The sequence below is a fragment of the Lampris incognitus genome, chromosome 8, assembly GCF_029633865.1.
Source record: "Lampris incognitus isolate fLamInc1 chromosome 8, fLamInc1.hap2, whole genome shotgun sequence".
NCBI classification, from domain to species: domain Eukaryota; kingdom Metazoa; phylum Chordata; class Actinopteri; order Lampriformes; family Lampridae; genus Lampris; species Lampris incognitus.
In genome coordinates, this window is record NC_079218.1 from 42,352,571 (window position 1) to 42,367,570 (window position 15,000).

At 48.6% G+C, this 15,000-nt stretch overlaps 1 protein-coding gene across 1 annotated transcript in view; it reads left to right on the top strand.

Annotated features, from left to right (window-relative positions):
- LOC130116394 (transcription factor COE1-like) overlaps window positions 1-15,000 on the top strand; it is a 76,666-nt gene that overhangs the window by 17,084 nt on the left and 44,582 nt on the right. The window contains 2 exon segments of the mRNA XM_056284310.1: window positions 14,298-14,348; window positions 14,350-14,377. Of these exon segments, the coding sequence (XP_056140285.1) occupies window positions 14,298-14,348; window positions 14,350-14,377 (79 nt within the window).

Consider the following 15,000-nt stretch of genomic DNA (forward strand, 5'->3'; position numbering starts at 1 on the left):
CAGAGAGATCCCTCCTCTGTTGCTCTTCCTGAGGTTTCTTCCTATTTCTTCCTCCCTGTTAAAGGTTTTTTTAGGGAGTTGTTCCTTATCCAAAGAGAGGGTCTAAGGACAGGATGTTGTGCTGCTCTTAAGTCCCCTGAGGCAACATTGTAATTTGTGATATTGGGCTATACATGCTGATTACTGTATTAGCTCATTGTAATTAATGTACCCTTAATGTAAAGCGTTACCAGGCTTTCACATGAATTATTTCTTTAGCACCAAACTCAGATATCTTTGGCTGTATATCACGTCTTGTGGTGCCTTATGCAGTATCATACACACGACTGATGCACGTGCCCACTGCCGATTCCTCCTCAGCCAGTACCTAGCTAGCTGGCCTAGGCCTATATGAACTTATATATCACAGATGAACCAAGGTAAACTCGGCTCATTGCAGTTATTTAAGTGTTTGAAGCACAACACCAATTATGCTAAAACATAGCCTGTTACTGTATGTAAAGCTTTGCATCATGCACACATTATCTCACTGCAGACTACCGCATGCCTCCTCTGATACATGTGGAGTCCCCAGCCGCTTCTTTTCACCTGACAGGGAGGAGTTTCACCAGGGGGACGTAGCACCGTAGCTTCCACCCACAGACACGGCCAGTTGTGTCTGTAGGGACGCCCGACCAAGCCGAAGGTAACACAGGGATTTGAACCAGCGATCCCCGTGTTGGTGGGCAACGGAATAGACCGCCACGCTACCCGGACGCCCCTCGCTGTTGAATGATAAATCCATGGCGTGTGTATACCACCTACTACGACTTACTGACAACGCGATGTTTCTCAGTTCTGCCCTCTGTGTTCAAGTGCGGTATTACAGGCTTATTAAGACGGTCTTCACAATACAGTAGATTCTGCGTATCCGAATACTCCATTCGTCAGCGCCCGTTATACGTGCCAACAAACAGCTATGCGACGCGCACCTCTGGGAGGTCGGCGGCGGCGGCGAGTCGAACACGAGTCTGTGCACCAAACCAGCGCTGTTCTTTATTCACCTTAAAAACACAACGGGTGCAGGGGTGAGACGTTTACATGAAGCGGTTCTGACCATTTCACCAACTGCAAGTCGCGGCGGCCGTCTGACATCTGCAGCGATGGGTTGCTCAGATACGCAGGTCCTTTACAGCACAAAGGATGGCCCGGGGTCCCGGTTTTGGGAAAGTTCCTGCAAATAGTCAGCTAATGGAAATGGCGGGAACAGACTGTACTGAGATGAATCGTCACGTTAGAATAAACAAATGTAGAAGAAACCGCACTGTTTATTCGTGTCCCGCAGCCTGTTTTGTCAGTCTGCCGCTGTAACGATTTGGAGGTGAAACACTTTCATGGACGGGAAACGTTGTTACACGGCTACACGAGTTAGCAATTAGTGTGAAGGAAGCGAAACACATTGCTTTCTAGCTCGCACAACGGCGCTGCACAGAAATCACGTGTTTTGACCACGTCACGTGTACCCAGGCCTGTTTAGGGCCCTGGCCTCTGTGATAGTAGTTTACATTTTTTTCACCGAACGTCTTCCTCATCTTCAATCATTTTTTATTTTTTATATTTATGCTGAGTAGGACGGTATTAACGAGTTTGCTGTGTTTGCTCTAACCGGCTCAGAAACGTTATGTTGGGTTATGGAAATGTTGATTTGAGGCGGCCCTGCAGTTAGCACCGTTGCCTCACAGCAAGAAGGTCCTGGGGTTCGAACCCCAGGTCCTTTCTGGTTGGAGTTTGCCTGTTCTCCCCGAGTCTGCGTGGGTTTCCTCCCGTTTCCTCCCACCATCACAAAGACGTTAGGGATAATACTGCTGTCCGTGCCCCTGAGCAAGGCAATGGAAAGAAGGAACTGTAGAACGACCACGGATGCCTAGACCCGCTAGCCCTTGGCTAACGGGTCGGGCCCTTTAGTTAACTGGTTAGCGCAGTCGCCCGTGGTCCGGGCTATCCAGGTTCGATTCCCGGCTGCCCCCTGAATTCGCTACTACTATATACTAAATGAGACCCATGAAAGAACGGACGGCGTGACATAACTGAGAAAGGGGGCAGTGGGAAAGGGAGAGAGACAGAGAGAGAGACAGAGAGAGAGACAGAGAGAGAGACAGAGAGAGAGACAGAGAGAGAGAGCAAGACAGAGACAAAGAGTAGAGGGACTAAACATCAACACACATCTCTCTCAAGAGAGCAGTCTAAACAACCACACTCAGTCACCTCAGTTATACCTGACACAGTGTTGTGGGATTAATGTAGTCACACGTGTGTGTGTGTGTGTGTGTGTGTGTGTGTGTGTGTGTGTGTGTGTGTGTGTGTGTGTGTGTGTGTGTGTGTGTGTGAGGTAAGTCATCTGGCAAGCAGTGAACCTGTGTTTGAGTGACTGAGTGATAGAGAGAGGAGGAGACAGGAGCAGAGAGGAGGAAGAGGGTTCCTGTCAATATTCCTTCAGCACTTCCTTCTCCAATTTTTTCTGACACCCTTGCTCACTCCTTCTCTCTCTCTCTCTCTCTCTCTCTCTCTCTCTCTCTCTCTCTCTCTCTCTCTCTCTCTCTCTCCCAGCCCCTCTCTCTCGCTCTCTCTGCCCCCCCCCGTCTCTGTCTGTCTCTCTCTCTCTCTCTCTCTCCTCCATTCAGCCCCTCCTATTTCTGTTTGGGAAAATGAATTATTCCTAAGGCCACTGACAAAGGGAACACACACACACACACACACACACACACACACACACACACACACACACACACTGTATAAGCAGGCAGAAGAGCGAGTAGTTTGTCCAGCTGCCCTGTGTCCCTGCAGGTCATTGGCACTATCGTCTTGTTACCACTTAATTGCCAAGACTTACACAGAGAAACACACACACACACACACACACACACACACACACACACACACACACAGGTGTATATGAGTGAAGTATGATAGAAGTAAGACTTGACAATAGAGCTTTTGAAAGATTTTGGACAACCTCTCACTGTGTGTGTGTGTGTGTGTGTGTGTGTGTGTGTGTGTGTGTGTGTGTGTTTGTGTGTGTGTGTGCGCACCCGTGCACCTTTCTGTTCGATCCAACCTCGTTCTCCTTCCCTTCACAAGTATTCCTCCCCTCACCTCCCTTCTTCCCTCCCTCTGTCCCCTTCCCACCACGTACCCTTCTCTCCCCCTCCTCCTCCTCTCTACCCCTTCTCTCCCCTTCCCCAATCAATCTCTCTTATCTATAATTCAACAGTTTGCCTTCAGCCCTTAAGATATACACCAGAGAAACCGCCGCCTCCTCTGTCTCTCCATCCCAACCATCTCTACACCCCTACACTCCATCGCTCCTCCTCTCCACCCCCCTGCTCTCCCTCTGGCAAATAAGATCTCAACCAGTATTTGTCTTGAAGGTAATCATGTTGTAATTCAATCTCATCGTGTCTCTCGACTGTACGGCGGGATGGCGATGCCGTGGCCCCAGTCGTCGTCTCATTAAAGGCCATTACCTCTCTCGTGGCCTGCAGCCAGCGGGCCTCAGTGGTGCTCAGCTCTGCAGCAGTGTTGATAAAGGCACCGGGCATTTAAGCCCCATTATTTGATCCCGTTCACTGAAGTAGCCCCAACAGCGAAGACCAGAGGAGTCTTTTAGAGACGACTTGTGGCCCGAGGAGGAGAATAAACACGCGGGTGGGAGACGGTGCAGCGGTTTAATTGGTTCAAATTTAAAGATACCCCCCCCCCAAGTTTGGCGCATCAAGTATCAGATATGTCCTGGGCATAACGTTATAGCTGACTGCCAGTAGATCACTGGTGGCGGATGGAGTTGAGAATGACTTCATAGTTGGTTCTGGAATGATAAGGATAGTTTGTTACCGTTCCTTCAAAGTAACGCGTCGCCGCGTGACATGCGACGGCGACGGCTTTGGCGCCGTTGAAAGGCGTTGTCGTGGCGATAACGAGCCCTTGATTCTAATGCAACAGCACTGCGTCGTATAAGCTGAAGTGTGCGGTCTATTCTTACCGCAGCCCCGATAGCTGCCGCACGCCCCCTCGCCGGCAATATACACGTCTTGTTAGCTCTCCGGCTATTCCAGTCCTGTCCCTGCTATGTCATTTAGCTGTGCAGAGAATGACAACAATGACAGCATTAATAGTAATGATAGCAATATGAAGCTAAGCCCTCATCATCATCATCATCATTACCATATCTCCAGGGAGATGAGCTTTGATTGACAGCTAGCTGGGTGTTTTTTGGGGCTGCAGCTCAGCTATCAATTACCTCCCTGCATATCAACCGTCATTATGTAAAATAACTCGGCTCCGTTCTGCTCTGTGCTGCTCGGTTCTCTTAAGTCTTGTTCTCTCGCATAACTCTCTAACTCTCCCCCCTCCGCACACCTCCTCCCCCCCCCGCACACACACCCACACCCCCCATCCCCATCGCCGTGTCTTTTTTCTCTCTTCCTATCTTCCGTTTCGCTCTCAGCCACTCTCCCCCTCACTCCTGCTGTTTCCTCTATGTCGCCTTGGTTCCTTCTTCTTCTTCTTGTTCTCTCCACTCCTCTCCTTGGCTCGATCCCCTCTGTTCCTCCAGCACTGCCACCGCTCCGTCTGTGTGTGTGTGTGTGTGTGTGTGGGCCACACATACATATGTGTGTGTCTGTCCTGTCTGTCTGTCTTGTCTCTGTCTCTCCTATCTGCCTGTCTATCCTGTTTGTCTGTCCTGTCCGTCTGTCTTGTCTGTCTGTCCTGCCTGCCTGTCTGTCTTGTCTGTCCTGTCTGTCCTGCCTGTCTGTCTGTCTGTCTGTCCTGTCTGTCTGGTCTGTTCTGTCTGTCTTTCCTGTCGGTCTCTCCATCTGTCTGTCTGTCTGTCTCTCCTGTCCATCTGTCTGTCTTTTCTGTCTCTCTAACTGTCTGTCCTGTCTGTCTGTCTTGTCTGTCCTGTCTGTCTGTCTGTCTGTCTGTCCTGCCTGCCTGTCTGTCTTGTCTGTCCTGTCTGTCCTGCCTGTCTGTCTGTCTGTCTGTCCTGTCTGTCTGGTCTGTTCTGTCTGTCTTTCCTGTCGGTCTCTCCATCTGTCTGTCTGTCTGTCTCTCCTGTCCATCTGTCTGTCTTTTCTGTCTCTCTAACTGTCTGTCCTGTCTGTCTGTCTTCCGGTCTGCAGTTCCATCTGGCAGACAAACGGGCGGCATCTGTCTTTCAGAGCTTCATTCAGAGTCACCTTAGGCCCCCTTTCCCCAAACGACAGTGTGTTTTCAGTCGGCGGTAAGCAGCAGTAAAGGTTTGGACAAGTCTGACCCACCGAGACACAAAAGCCACACAACGGGCCCAACATGAGCAGTAAACACGCATGCGAACACAGAATGAACCGAGTGAAGGAAAACAGGAAACTGCCATGTGCTGGTTTTGGCCCGTCTAGTGTTTGCGAGGTCTGCTTGTCTGTGTACGATGTGTTGGCGTGTGGTGTGAAGCCGCGTCTCCGCGCCGGTGTCACCCGGACAAAATCACAAACATCCATCCTAAGAAACACAAAGCGTTTCTCCCCCCGGCTTACGGTCTCACTATTTATTGGCCGAGGATGACGTTAAAACGAACGACCGGGTTTCGGTACGACTGCAGGGATCTGCCCTAGCGGTGCCGAATGAACGCCATTGCTGGCTTGATCTCTCCCCATTAACAAAAAAAGCATAGCTCGCCGCCACATATCCAAGCCACGCTGACTGTCGCTTTCTAACCTTCAGCTCCTCTTCAACAGCAACCTGTAAGAACGAAAGATGGGGGGGGGTTTAACTGTTAAACGTGTTCATCATGTCTGATTATGTCCAGGCCTTCCAAACTGCTATAAATCACAGTTATGCGACTTGTTTGATCCGTCGGCACCAACTGTGAAATCCGAGGGACTCGTAACGTTTGTGTTTGGTTTGTCTGTGCTTTGTTTGGCACTTTCTGTTTTTTTTCATTTAGCGAGGACGGCGGAGCGTGACGGGAAAGGGGGTGAATGGAAAGGACTGCCCGCCACACAGGCCTTACTGCCGTTAGGTCTGATGCTGGCTCGAACGCGCACTCCCTGGTCTAGCCAAGCTGGGATCACTTTCATAGTTGAATAAGTTAGTAGGGCGGTCCAGTTGTCAAACAGACCGATCCCCAATCAAAGGAGCAAGATTTCGGGGCGTCTGGGTGGCGTGGCGGTCTGTTCCATCGCCTACCAGCACGGGGATCCCCGGTTCGAATCCCCGTGTTATCTCCGGCGTGGTCGGGCGTCCCTACAGACACAATTGGTCGTGTCTACAGGTGGGAAGCTGGATGCGGGTATGTGTCCTGGTCGCTGCACTAGCGCCCCCTCTGGTCGGTCGGGGCGCCCGTTCGGGGAGGAGGGGGAACTGGGGGGGGGGTAGCGTGATCTTCCCACGCGCTATGTCCCCCCTGGTGAAACTCCTCACTTGTCAGGTGAAAAAAATTGGCGGGCGACTCCACATGTATGGGAGGAGGCATGTGGTAGTGTGCAGCCCTCCCCGGGTCGGCAGAGGGGGTGGAGCAGCGACTGGGACGGCTCAGAAGAGTGAGGTAATTGGCCGCATACAATTGGGGAGGGAAAAAAGGGGGGGGGATATTTAAGGAGAAAAAAAAGGACCAAGATTTAACCCATTACTAGGCCAGTATTCATCCTGTTGAGGTGTCCTTGAAGGAAGTGCAGGATGTCCCGGATTACATTATATATATACACTACCGTTCAAAAGTTTGGGATCACCCAAACAATTTTGTGTTTTCCATGAAAAGTCACACTTATTCACCACCATATGTTGTGAAATGAATAGAAAATAGAGTCAAGACATTGACAAGGTAGGAAATAATGATTTTTATTTGAAATAAGATTTTTTTTACATCAAACTTTGCTTTCGTTAAAGAATCCTCCATTTGCAGCAATTACAGCATTGCAGACCTTTGGCATTCTAGCTGTTAATTTGTTGAGGTAATCTGGAGAAATTGCACCCCACGCTTCCAGAAGCAGCTCCCACAAGTTGGATTGGTTGGATGGGCACTTCTTTGAGCAGATTGAGTTTCTGGAGCATCACATTTGTGGGGTCAATTAAACGCTCAAAATGGCCAGAAAAAGAGAACTTTCATCTGAAACTCGACAGTCTATTCTTGTTCTTAGAAATGAAGGCTATTCCATGCGAGAAATTGCTAAGAAATTGAAGATTTCCTACACCAGTGTGTACTACTCCCTTCAGAGGACAGCACAAACAGGCTCTAACAGGTACTATTTAATGAAGATGCCAGTTGGGGACCTGTGAGGCGTCTGTTTCTCAAACTAGAGACTCTAATGTACTTATCTTCTTGCTCAGTTGTGCAACGCGGCCTCCCACTTCTTTTTCTACTCTGGTTAGAGCCTGTTTGTGCTGTCCTCTGAAGGGAGTAGTACACACTGGTGTAGGAAATCTTCAATTTCTTAGCAATTTCTCGCATGGAATAGCCTTCATTTCTAAGAACAAGAATAGACTGTCGAGTTTCAGATGAAAGTTCTCTTTTTCTGGCCATTTTGAGCGTTTAATTGACCCCACAAATGTGATGCTCCAGAAACTCAATCTGCTCAAAGAAGTGCCCATCCAACCAATCCAACTTGTGGGAGCTGCTTCTGGAAGCGTGGGGTGCAATTTCTCCAGATTACCTCAACAAATTAACAGCTAGAATGCCAAAGGTCTGCAATGCTGTAATTGCTGCAAATGGAGGATTCTTTAACGAAAGCAAAGTTTGATGTAAAAAAAATCTTATTTCAAATAAAAATCATTATTTCTAACCTTGTCAATGTCTTGACTCTATTTTCTATTCATTTCACAACATATGGTGGTGAATAAGTGTGACTTATCATGGAAAACACAAATTTGTTTGGGTGATCCCAAACTTTTGAACGGTAGTGTATATATATATATATATATATATGTAATCCGGAAGTCCCTGGATTATGAACAGGTTCAGTTTTTGAGTCTGTTTGTAAATCGAATATGTATGTAAGTTGGAACAGTTACATACAGTTCACATCTAGCGTCAATTAGTCAGATGTTTGTCTTAGTATATATGGTGTAACCGGTTATTTTCTTTCCCGGTGCGGGATTCGATACGAGGTGTACTGCACCACAAGGCGGCATCACTAACCGCTCGGCTAAAGGGTCAGTCCCGTTAGCTAGGGGCTAACGGGTCTTATTAGTAGTTTACAGTGGTATATGTTTTACTCCTAAACACAATAACGCAGTAATAAGAAATGTAACTCCAGTACAGTATTTATAATTGCGAGAGAGATTGTGTGTATAGGCATAAAGCACATTAATTAAACCACAGCGTTGCTTAGTGATAACTGTCGCTTTCATTGGGACAGAGCCTTCAACACGCTCCCCTACTCTCCTCTTGTTCTTGGCGATTGTCCCGATCGGTGATCCACCGCAGCTTCACGCTGATTTTCCAGGGTCTGTTGGCGTGTCACCTCTCTCTGAACGCTTTCCTGTTCCCACTTCCGGTTCAGTCGTGATCGTTTTCCTTTCCGATTTACGCGTTGAAGCCACGATTACGAGGGTGAGCGCACGACAAATTGGCGTCACAACACACACACAAAGCAACGTTTACGCGATCCGACTTAAAATGGCGACTTAAAATGACGTGGCGTTGTTTCTCCCTCGGGCCGACGAACCGCCTGAAACGCGCAGCTTTTTCAGCCTCGCACAAAGTAGTCCGTCTGCTAGCGCTGTGCGGAACTCGTTTTTTTTGTTTTTTTTACATAACAGGCTTTACGGGGGTCGGTTCGTAACCGGGGGGGACATCCTGTACTGAATTCTTACATGCTGCGAGGGCGCCGTCTTGTTTGCTTACCCTCCACTTCGACCTTAACTGGGAGGGTAACCTCAAACTGGGAGGGTAACCTCAAAAACAGAACCCACCAGAAAAGTATGAGATTACCCGAACGGTTCAGCGGCATGGCCGCTCTGACAGCAGCGCTGGCACGAGACCCAGGAGTGTCATTTACTGGATGTCGTCAGTCAACAACACTAAGGCACCCAGTGTAAACAGGAAACAGGAAGTTGACCTCAGAGGGTTCCGCAGACTGAAAAGGGAAATTCACACTACAACGCTGCAGATATTAGATAGATAGCAAGTGTGCAGGATTACAGTTTAGAAAGAAAGAGAGCGAGAGAGTGTGTGTGTGTGTGTGTGTGTGTGTGTGTGTGTGTGTGTGTTCAGGGTGTACAGCGATACCACAAACACAACCGATGAGTTTCGATGTGTATCCTTATTTTATCCCTGGAGACGTGTGTTAAGCTGTGTTCTGAGTCGAGTTTAACTTTTGTTCACCCACTGGCTAAGAGACATCTTAAGCAACCAGTACCTGATCTGACAGCTGCAGTACCTATTCACCTGCCAGCAGGTTAGTTAGGCCCCTCTACCACACATCCATCCACACATCTACAGACAGAGAGAGAGAGAGAGACATCAACAGAAACAGCAGCACGCAGACAGAAAGCAAGAGAGAGAGAGAGCGTCACCTTCTCCGAGAGCTCTGCGAAGGAGCTTGGCAGGCAGGTGAAATAAGACATCTAAAGAAACCAGCTGAGAGAGGGGAGACGAGGCGGGAGACAGAGAAACACTGATTTGTTGTTCAGCTTGTCTCTACGTTCTGACTGCAAATTCTCCGACTGTCAGCGAGAACTCACCAGAATGCTGCGTGAACATGCATGGCCTGTGTGTGTGTGTGTGAGAGAGAGAGAGAGCATGCGGGTGGGAGTGTGTATGCGAGTGTGAACACTAGGGTGTGTGTGTGTGTGTGTGTGTTGTAAAGTTGAAAGAAATATTGTTATTCTTGGCTTGGTATAGCCACGTCTTTAGGGAATAAAAAGGACATAGACACTCTAGACACTCTCTTAGACTCTCTCTCTCTCTCTCAAACACACACACACACACACACACACACACACACACACACACACACACACACACACGCACACACTCACAGATGTATGCACGCATCACACAGACAAACACGGAGAGTTGGAATTCCCCCGGATGTCACCCTTGCCCTGTTGGCAGTGTGGCTGTTTAAAAGACGGGACTGTGGTAGAACCAAACTCCCACAACCCTCTTGTTGTTTCGCTCTCTTCTTCATTGCCGTCTGGCTGTCTTCTCCTATCTTGTCTGTTGCACACATTCTGATTTTCTCAGTTTATTTCTGTCTCTACATTCCACCATCCTCTCCTCATTGTCCGTCCCTGCAGTCTCATCTCTATCTATCTAGCTATCTGTCTGTCTGTCTGTCTGTCTGTCCTTTGTTCCTGCTCGGTCTCCAATTCTCTATTTGCCCTATATATTAAATATAAATGTCAGATGTGCTCTGAGCCATAATTGCCATCTCAGCCTCTGAATAATGGATGGAGCTGTGCTCCTTACGACTACACCATGGCTAGCATGCTAAAAAAAAAAGCTAGCATCACACTGCTGGTTTGACTACGAGACCTAGGTTAGCATGTTAGCCCAACTAGCACTGTGCCGTGTGTGAAACCCACCCAGCAATCAGTAAAACTCTTTTTTTTCATTTTGCAGAAAACAAGGAAAAATAAACACACATTTTATTAAATGGATACTGGGTAAGGGGCCTTAATTGTCTTTGATACCCTTGATACTTTTTTGGATACTTTTCGATACTTTTGATCTTTGATACTTATCACTCTGATGTGGTTCCTAAATATTTCTCGAAGGCAAACGGGCAAACGTATCTGTCCTCATCGTGTGTGTTTTGCCAGCATTGTGTTGTATTGTAAGGACAGCTCCTCTAATGGATCAGCACGTAAAACGTCTGCGCAAATATGTAGAGAGTAGGACAAATTCTATAGAATTAAGTTTTCTTTCTTCATTTCTTCATCTTTCTTTCATTTTTCTTTATTTCCCCTTATCTAACCTTCTATTGTCCTTCTAGCTTGCAACCCATTCTCTGGCCAGATGGTGTGTTTGAGTACGCGTGTATGTTTGAGTGTATGTGTGTGTGTGTGTGTGTGTATGTATGTGCAACAGTACTGATGTCAGGTCAGCTCTTTGAGCGTGAAACTCTCAGTATAGCAAAGGTCAACAGCGCTGTTATAACTCGAACATGAACGGAGTAAGGGAGCCAGTAGGGACGAGAGAGAGAGAGAGAGAGAGAGAGAGAGAGAGAGAGAGAGAGAGAGAGAGTGGAGAAGGGGAAGTTCCCCCTCCCCCACATTCATCCAGGCTCTGATAATTGCCCTGTTTAATTGGAGGCCTCTTAACAACTAGGGACTGGACCAGCCTATCAATTCTGGAGGCACAAGGTGTGGGTGTGTGTGTGTGTGTGTGTGTGTGTGTGTGTGTGTGTGTGTGTGTGTGTGTGTGTGTGTGTGTGTGTGTGTGTGTGTGTGTGTGTGTGTGTGTGTTGCTGCAGGGCCTTTTATAGTAGAGCTGATTAGGCCAGATGGGGTCAGCTGAAAGTGAGTGGGGAAGCAGAGAAACGCTCTCATAATGCGTTAAGAAATAGAATATGCTGCTTTGGCAAACAGCGGATAAACAGATCTCACAGGGGGAAAAAGAGGGATTGGAGTAGGGGAAGGAAACTTAAAAAAAAAAAAGGCAAGGAAATTCCAGATCACCATCCAGTATAGCCAACGATGGACTCCAGGAATTACTCGCAACCGAGAGGGGAAAATGGATGTTGTCAGAGGGAGCAGATGACATCAATTTAAAACATATCATTTCGGCAGAGAGACTCCGCCGCGGCGGGGGGCAGTGCTCAACATTCCACATTGTAGTCGAGTCATTCTTAGTCTTATGCTGAAGTGGGGGGTTTTTTTTATCGTTATTTAACTTTTTAGAAGGAATCGGGCTTGGATAAACATGGTTTCCTCACCCGCAAACACCCTTTTTTTTTCCAGAGAAGGTTTACTCATTCACTTCCCATCCTCTTTCCCAGCTGTTTTCAGTAGGAATTTCCACAATGTTACAGCGACATTACTGGACTCCGCATGCCAGGGACAGGATCAGGGAGAGTGTGTCTGTGTGTGTGTGTGTGTGTGTGTGTGTGTGTGTGTGTGTGTGTGTGTTGTGTGTGTGCGAGGCTCCTAACCGGCCCGCTTTGCACAAGAGATTGCAGCGGGTCAAGTGAGGCGGTCGTGTTAACGCTAAGCCGGTGTTGTGAGGAGGACTAGACAGTGAGAGGTCAGCAGGGGTCACCGTGGCTGTCCTCCGCTGTGATAGGCTGTCACCCGGGGGGTGAGAGGTCAAGGTAATTAGGCATCCGGAATCCAATCGCCAGTGTCCTAACGAAGCTTGAGCTCGTTAACGCCGAGTTTTACACTCAGACCTGCCACTGGGCTGTGCAGCACCGTCACACACACACACACACACACACACACACACACATTCATGAACACACATACAGTAAGACACACACCACACATTGGGGCTTGTTCATCTTTGATCTAGTGGTACAGTACAATGGCTGTCATCCTTTAACAGCGGAACTGTATCATCCCCAGTCACCGGGGACCAGAGGGGATGTGGGCTCAGACCATCCAAACCACTCAGGTTGCTGTGATGTCTCAAAATACAGCTGCGAATCCAGAACGAGAACACGGCGTCGTTCCGAAACGCCGCATATAGTCCACCGAGGACATTCGGACAATTAACAACACACGGCTCCGCTGTACATTTATATACGACTTGAGAGAATGGGATGTCTTAGTTATCGTCGTCTATTGAGCTGTTTCTGTTGTGTGTCTGTTTGTGCGTGCGTGCGTGTGCATGCGTGTGTGTGTGTGTGTGTGTGGCCAGCTGGCTGACAGGAAAACACAACTGGATGTTTTTTTGTGTGCGTGTGTCTGATGACCATCTGTGGGTTTGATCCCTTCCGTGATATGGATTCATGACATATGGTGCAGTTCAAGACCCGGTGTCTGAATCCCACCGCTTACAAACGATTCGCCGCTCGTCACACGAGCAGGAAAATACCTGGGACGTCGACATAAAAAAAGAAAATGAATATTTAAAGATGCCCATGGCTGTGCCTTTGCCGGAGAGACTGTTTGAATTATTTAACATCGCAAAGCTTTTCCCCAACCACTGCGATCAAATCACTTTTAGGTAAATTCCCTAATCGGAGCCAACCCATAGGAACGAGTCGCACGCTGTAATGTTGGCATCCTTCTCCATAAAGCCATAGAAATGGAGTTCTTCTGGCGTCCGGGTGGCTTGGCGGTCTATTCCGTTGCCTACCAACACGGGGATCGCCGGTTCGAATCCCCGTGTTGCCTCTGGCTTGATCGGGCGTCCCTACAGACACAATTGGCCGTGTCTTGCAGGTGGGAAGCCGGATGTGGGTATATGTCCTGGTTGCTTCACTAGCGCCTCCTCTGGTCGGTCGGGGCACCTGTTCGGCGGGGGGAATAGCGTGATCCTCTGACATGATACATCCCCCTGGGGAAACTCCTCACTGTCAGGTGAAAAGAAGCGGCTGGCGACTCCACATGTGTCCGAGGAAGCGCGTGGTAGTCTGCAGCCCTCCCCGGATCGGCGGAGGGGGTGGAGCAGAGACCGGACGGCTTGGAAGACAGGGTAATTGGCCTGGTGTAATTGGGGAGAAAGAAAAGGGGGGGGAGTAAAAAAGAAATGGATTTCTTATTGGCTGAAGACATGAGAAAGGCTAATACTAGTGAAAAACCATTTAAAAGACTGTAAAGGACCCTCTTACTGGTAGACTGTCCGTGTTTCAGTCTAGGTTACTGGTTTCATGGTCCGCCGTTGGCCTGGGATTGGACTAGTTTGGTTCGATGTTTGCCTTGACGCACAAAAAAAAAAGTCAAACCAAAAATTCTGATAGGTGCTTAACCAGCGTTGGCTTGCACATGTTGTTTTTGGTGAGATCTGGGCCTCTGCAGCGACCCCTCACCTATCCAATCCCAGATTATAGATAGGTGAGGGGGCTTTACACGGGGGCTGTCTCGCTGTCTCCATCCCGTTTCAGCCGGGCATGTCCTATTAGCTTGGGTTATTTGTAAGGGTTTCATTTCCCCGAGGAATTCCACACCGAAAACATCAACCGCAGAAATACGAGTTGTTTATTTATTTTCATACCTTGTTCTCTAGGATCCATCCTGTGTTTGTGTGTTGTTGGAGACTTGCGGTCCAGCTGCCAGTCTCCCGGTATCCTCGGGATGGCTTATTTTCTCCAGTCTTCACATTGAGATATAACTCCCCCCCCCTCCCTCCATGTTTCTGTTTATCACAAACGCTGCTGTTTGTTTTCCTTCCCCAGGTTCTTCCTCAAGTTTTTCCTCAAGTGCAACCAGAACTGTCTAAGAACGCAGGAACCCCCGAGACATGAGGAGGTTCCAGGTAATACGCTCCACCCGTCTCTCACCCATCTCTCACCCTCTCTCTCCCGCTCTCTCTGTCTGCCTGTCTCTCTCTCCCTGTCTCTCAGTCTCTCTGTCTGTCCCTGTCTCAGTCTCCCTCCCTGTGTTGTGTACTGGTATTAAGACAGAAGCTTACTGTGTCAGCTCAAGTTCATCACACACACTACATCTTCTTCTCTCTATAGCCCCCCCCCCCCCATAGGATCAAACAGTATCACAACAGTTACCTAGTGCAACCTATAGGCTTTGGAATGGAATAGCATTCAGAACACAACACCTGTCTCTCCCTCTCTCAGTCTCTCCCTCTCTCACTCTCTCCTCTCTCACTCTCTCCGTCTCCTCTCTCACTCTCTCACTCTCTCCCTCTCTCACTCTCTCCACTCTCTCACTCTCCCTCTCTCCCTCTCTCCATCTCTCCCTCTCTCACTCCTCTCCCTCTCTCCCTCTCTCACTCTCCGTCTCTCCCTCTCTCACCTCTCGTCACTCTCTCCCTCTCTCACTCTCTCCCTCTCTCCCTCTCTCACCTCTCTCCTCTCTCACTCCTCACTCTCTCCCTCTCCCTCTCTCAGTCTCTCACCCTCTCTCACTCTCTCCCTCTCTCAC